Genomic DNA, 6000 nt, shown 5'->3' on the forward strand with positions numbered 1-6000 from the left:
TCTCATGGGCTAGGTTCTGAAGACACGGATGGCCCTGCGCAAAACAGGGCAGTACTCAGGGATGCTGCACTGTGCCAAGAACATCCTCACCAAAGAAGGAATGGGTGCTTTCTACAAAGGCTACATCCCCAATATGCTGGGGATCATTCCCTATGCAGGAATTGACCTGGCTGTATATGAGGTAAGAGGCTTGGCAGCTGCTTTGTGAGAGAGGAAGTTGCAGATGTCCTAAAGCAGCCTTTCTCAACCTGTGAGTCCCCAGATGTTGTTGAACTACAACAGCTTAGGGATGATGGGAGTTTTAGTCCAACAACATCTGGGGACCCACAGTTTGAGAACTGCTGTCCTAAAGGAATGTGCTAAGGAAGGCTAGAGTCCTGACACCAATCTGCTAAGTTCCAGTGAAATTTCCCACCTGTGTTCTAGTCTAGGATTTGCAGCATGGATATTCAAGTTGTAGTATTACTCTCTCCCTACTCCACCTCAAATCCCATACTATAGATTTGTAAGGGTCCTACTGATGCTTGACTTGCTTTGTGAACAATTTATTCTTTCCTCCTAGACATTGAAAAACAGCTGGCTGCAACATTATGCTGTGAACAGTGCCGATCCCGGGGTGTTTGTTCTGTTGGCCTGTGGTACCATCTCTAGCACCTGTGGACAACTGGCCAGTTATCCTCTTGCCCTAGTACGCACACGAATGCAAGCTCAGGGTAAGAGCATTTGAGAGGCCCTTGGATGTAACCTATGATGCAGAAAGTCTTGCTGCTCAGCACCTGGTTTTTAGAAATATATACAATCTCTGAACCTGAAGGTTCTACTTAGCCACAATAACTAAGTAAACAATAGACATTATCCTCCATGTTTTTGTCTAAGTCTCCCTTGAAAGCCACCTGAGAATTTCAAATGTTCAAAACATCTTTGAACAGTGAATCCCATAAACAAATTCTGTAGAGGTACTTAATTTTATTTGCCCTGAATCTAATCCCAATTTAAACTTGGTGATCCTAAGCTTCTAGTATATGTGTGTCTGGTGGTGGGGAATTTTTTCGTCTTCCTGCTCCCCGCCCCCAACTCAACAATAGGTAAAGCTTTATAGGTTTATAATGTTGCTAGCATATCTAAGTGCAAACACCTCTTGTTTCTTTGCACTGGGCTGATCTTGGCATCTGTCTCAGGCTGGCACATAGCCAAGTAGTTACAGAGACATAATCTCAGGTTGTTAAACGCCATACAGCAAGTTAAATGTGTGTCTGGTATGCAGTGCCCCTCAGGAATTGAGCTGTGACTAGTAGAGGTTTTCCCATTCACTTTTATTGAAAGAAAGCTTTGATACATTAGTCCCTCAAGGCACTGCAGACAATGCACAAGATAAGCCTCTCTTCTCCACAACACAATACAAGCTTTGCTAATCCCCTCTTTTACTACTCTGACTGCCAAGCTGTGCTCTAGCTTTAGGAAAGTTGAACCGAACCTGTGCTTTTCCCTTTCCCAGCCCCAAATACTAGAGGGGCTGGATGAGGATCATTCTTCCGGGTGTTCTCTCCACCTTACCAGATGAATGAATGAATCTTTATTTGCGTTAGCCATCGGCCATAGCAATAAAACAATATGATATACAAAGAATAGAAATAAAAAAGTCAGTTATATAAAATACATTTTAGGGTTTTGAATCAATAGATAGTGGATCTTATTCTGATTGCCCCAGCTAAAAACCTTGCAACCTTTGCTGTCACCTGCTCATCTTGCCCTAGTTTGCCCTTCTGTTGCTTACATTTCCCACTTTTTCTGGACCTAGGAGAATTTGGGGGGCGGGTAATGTCTCTTAGAATTATCCTTCCTCCTGCGGGGCACTCAACCACCATTCTGCCTTTTGAGTGTGTGGGAACTTATTGCACATTCCTGCTCCTCTCCTTCCAGGAAGGGGTCAGCATGGGAGGCAGGGAGGCAGGACGAGCTTGCTGGTGTGAGGACATAAGCAGGGGGAAATCAAGTGGTACTTGCCTGTCCCTCTCCCTGTCAGTACCCTCTGATTCTTTCTCTCTCTCTCCCTCGGCCATGACCCCCACAACCCTCTGGGCCCTTCCCTGAGATTTTTCTGCCCCCATCCTAGACTCTGCCAGCCCCTGACATGCTGTATTGTGCAGTCCACAGTCCATGTGATCAGGCTCTTGATCATTGTCCAACGGCTTCTCTTTCAGCTTCAGTCGAAGGAGCGCCACAGGTAACAATGAGGAGTCTCTTCAAGCATATCCTGAAGACAGAGGGAGCCTTTGGCCTCTACAGGGGCTTGGCTCCCAACTTCATGAAGGTGATCCCAGCAGTGAGCATTAGCTACGTGGTCTATGAGAACCTGAAGATGACTCTGGGCGTGCAGTCGCGGTGACCAGGTGGTGCCTGGACCCTTGAACTTTTTCAACAAAATCTTGGGGCTCTGACCCCCAGGGTGTGCCACCATTTCATTCTGTGAATGTGTTGACTGACACTAAGCTGATCAAACTAAGCTGTGAAAATCCCAGATGGTGTGTGTTGGGGAATGATGAGGTATTGGGCCTTTCTACTGTGTTGCTATCAAAAGCTCTATATGTGTTTTAAACAATCGTTTGGCAGTTCTTCCCATGTTCAAGGGACCAACTGGGAATTGAAGGAAAGTTTCTTGAGCTGTCAGTGGTGGCCTGGCTTTTAGCCCTCTTTAGAGTCTTTTGCGCAAGCTCACAGCTGGAGAATGTATCATCTTCCAACTTGCTTGAAAGAGCTTTTTTCTGTTGAGTTGTAAACTCTTCTTAGCCATGGTTTTGATTCTGCAAACGACCTGCCTTGGGTAGGAATGGCTGCTGGGCCAAAATACTTCGCTGTTTACATGTTTTCTTTTGGATAGAAGCAATTCATTTTTCTACTTCAAAATTCTGACGCTGCAGTGTAAATTAAAACCAAGGCTTCAGGGTGCAAAGCCAGTCCCTGCTGAGTCTGAGTGTTACTTTCAGGTTAGTCAGACAGAGTTTAAAATATTTTATTTTTATTATAGTTTCTGTGTTCCTGTAAAACTGCTGGCAAAATGCACTTTATAACAAAAGCAGCAGCTGCAGTCTAGAGTCTGCATGTCTGTGTTTGCATGCTGGAGTAGCTGAGAGGACCTGGCACGTGCAGTTCTGCACATTTTGAATGGCCTGACCAAGTAACTGGGGAGCTGCGTTGCCACTGGTCCAGTCTCTGCATCTGAGCTCACTGCAGCATGGCAGGGGCTGTGGAGAGGCCACTTCCCAGTTAGCGTTTTGCATGGTGCTTCAAATACAGTTCTGCCAAGTGCTGTAGGTAGCAAATTATCCTTGAAACTTCAAGCCTTGGATTGCTTCATTCATCCATAGAACTTTATAGGTTGATGCTAGAGTTTGAATTAGGTTAGGGTGGGCTGGTGGACTTGAACTCTGGACAAGAAAGAAATTTTGCTATGGGGAACACACCAGGTTAACTGACAAAGGTGGAAATGGTAGCCTTCATTGTGTTATTAGAAGGGAGTGGGGAGCTGCTTGCTTCCGCCCACCCACCTCCACCAGGTGCTTATCATAGGTAGAAGGGAAGGTGGTGGCTGCCATATCTCTGATTTCACTGTTTCAAGCGTTCATTGAGTTTGTCCACTAAGACTTATTGGAGCCCAGGGGATCCTTGACTTGGGGACCAGCATCACATTCCATTTCTGTTGTTGTTTTGCTGCTTTCAAAGCATATTTATTTTGTATTTATTTAAAGACAAAAGACGAAACTGTCACACTATTTTTGTAGACATGTTTAAATATAGTTACTTTGTCCTTGGTATTCTGTATTTTTGTACAGGTCTCATATTTATGTTCTTAAAAACGTTTTGCACATTTTCAGTATCGTCTAATAAAAGAATCATTGCAAACTGGACCCCCTCAGAGGTCCTTAGTGCTCCATTTCCTTTTCGTGTTGCCTGCCCTGCATCTGGGTTGACTGAGAGCCTCAGTCGAGAAAAAATCCTTTTGTGGGGAAAAGCCTTAGGAGAGTGGTGGGTGGTGGGGAATGAAAGGCCCTTGTTTGGGGGTCTGCCTTACTGTGGTATCGCCTCATCATTAGTGACTTTATTTTTATGGGTGTTGGACGAACCACAAACTAGATGGGTTTTTTTATTTAAATGGTTAATAATGAAAAGGGCTGATTGGACTTGGGAGAGAGAAAAATAAATCTCAGGGAGAGAAAAATCCCAAATACCCATTTTTCTGATGTGTGGAAGGAAGTTGGAGCTGAGCTGTTGCTGTTTTCTGTGCTGGCAGATCTGCCTGCCTGCTGTTCCTCCTCCGGGGGCAGGAAAGTGCACTGTGAAGAAGCAGTTATCCCTGAAGGCTGCAGCGGTTCAGAGGGCCCTGTTGCTGCTGCTGCTGCTCTGTACACAGAAAGCCTTGTGCAGCAGAGAGCAGCTTCCTCTCCCCCAGTTCTCTTTGGGCCTTAAGTTGGGTCTGTCCACTGCTGCTTTGGGGGAAACTGCCTGTCTGCCTTGAGTTCATATCTCAGTCGTGTGTTTTCCCCACCCCTTTTGTGAGTCACTCCACCCTTGGGAGACCTCTCCCTTACCTTTGGTGGCCTGAGGAGATTTCAGCACATACAAATCAATGCAATATGAACTGTCTTTGTAGCTGTAACCTTAATATATGAAGGGCAAAACTAACAAAACAAGAAGCCTGTGATGGTAGGGGACAGGCAAGGACCACCTCTCGCCATATGAACCAACCCGTACGCTGCAATCATTATCTGAGGCCCTACTTTGTGTGCCTCTTCCATGAAAGGTCCAGAGGGTGGCAACATAAGAATGGGCCTTTTCTGTGTTGGCTCCCCACTTGTGGAATGCTCTCCCCAGGGAGCCTCGTCTGGCGCCTTCATTATATATCTTTAGAAACCAGGCAAAAACGTTCCTGAATAACCAGGCCTTTGGCTGATGAACATTTTATGGCCTTTTAAATGTGTTTGTGGGAGGGGGGGGTATTTGTTTTTGTTTTATTAAGTCTTTTGTGTTTTCTTTTTATGTTGTGAACCGCTCTGTGATCTTTGGATGAAGGGCGGTATACAAATTTAATAATTATTAATAACAATAACAATAATAAAGGTTTATCAAAGATGCTGGTGGCTTCCTTGTTTTGTGTTGAGTTGGGAGTCTGTGGGTTCAAGGTGTGTGCGCATGCATCCTTCACCCAAACAAATACATAAAGCAAGTTTGCATTTACCCGCACTTGATTACAATAAAAGCTTCAGTCATGGATAAGTTGCACGTTGTGACTTGAATGCCCTTCAGTTGTCTTCTGTGACTTTCTAAAGTGTCAGCCCTGGCTTGAGGCCCATATTTCTGGCATAGAGCTGCACTTCTTAAGGGCACATGGAAGAAAGTTGCCTACAAAAATCATTTGGGCAGGGAAATGGACACATCACACTGCTCCTGTTCACTGGGTACAGTTGGATGAGGTTTGGGATTTGATTGTCATGGGTAGCCTAATTAGTTGCATATGGGAGAGAAAAATCAAAACTCATCTTGTTTCCCCTTTTACCAAAACAGACCTACAGGGAACTAAGCAGGAAGGGGTTGGTTGGCGCCATCCTAGCTGTTACCCCTCTGCAGGGAGGTGGGACCGACTCGGATGGTCCGCCCCTGCCACTTAATGGATCCAATTGGCTTCCAGAGAGTGGTAGGGGATGCTTTATCCCAAGTTGATGGCCTTTCAGCTGATTCCCTGGTGGCCCGCTGGAATGCGGAGTTAACCAGGGCTATTGACTGTCTGGCTCCGAAGCGCCCTCTCCGATTGCATGGAGCCCGGACAGCCCCGTGGTTTCCCCCGGAGCTGAGGGTGATGAAACAATCGTTGAGACGGCTAGAGCGCCGGTGGCGGAAAACTCATTCTGAATCAGACCGGACACGGGCTAGAGCTCAACGTCGAGCCTACCAAGTGGCAATGGCGACGGCGAAGAGGGCCTTCTTCGCCGCCTCCATTGCATCTGC

The 6000-nt window shown here is 46.0% G+C and overlaps 1 protein-coding gene across 6 annotated transcripts in view; it reads left to right on the forward strand.

Annotated features, from left to right (window-relative positions):
* Positions 1–5129, forward strand: part of SLC25A25 (solute carrier family 25 member 25) — a 40461-nt gene extending 35332 nt beyond the window's left edge. For all 6 annotated transcript variants that reach the window (XM_053373460.1, XM_053373461.1, XM_053373462.1 and 3 more), the window contains 3 exons: positions 14–181; positions 563–713; positions 2202–5129. In XM_053373460.1, the coding sequence (XP_053229435.1) occupies positions 14–181; positions 563–713; positions 2202–2386 (504 nt within the window). In that variant the 3' untranslated portion in view covers positions 2387–5129. The remainder of the gene's footprint in view (positions 1–13; positions 182–562; positions 714–2201) is intronic.
* The last annotated feature ends 871 nt before the right edge of the window (positions 5130–6000 follow it).

Source organism: Podarcis raffonei, chromosome Z (assembly GCF_027172205.1).
Source record: "Podarcis raffonei isolate rPodRaf1 chromosome Z, rPodRaf1.pri, whole genome shotgun sequence".
Taxonomy (NCBI): Eukaryota; Metazoa; Chordata; class Lepidosauria; order Squamata; family Lacertidae; genus Podarcis; species Podarcis raffonei.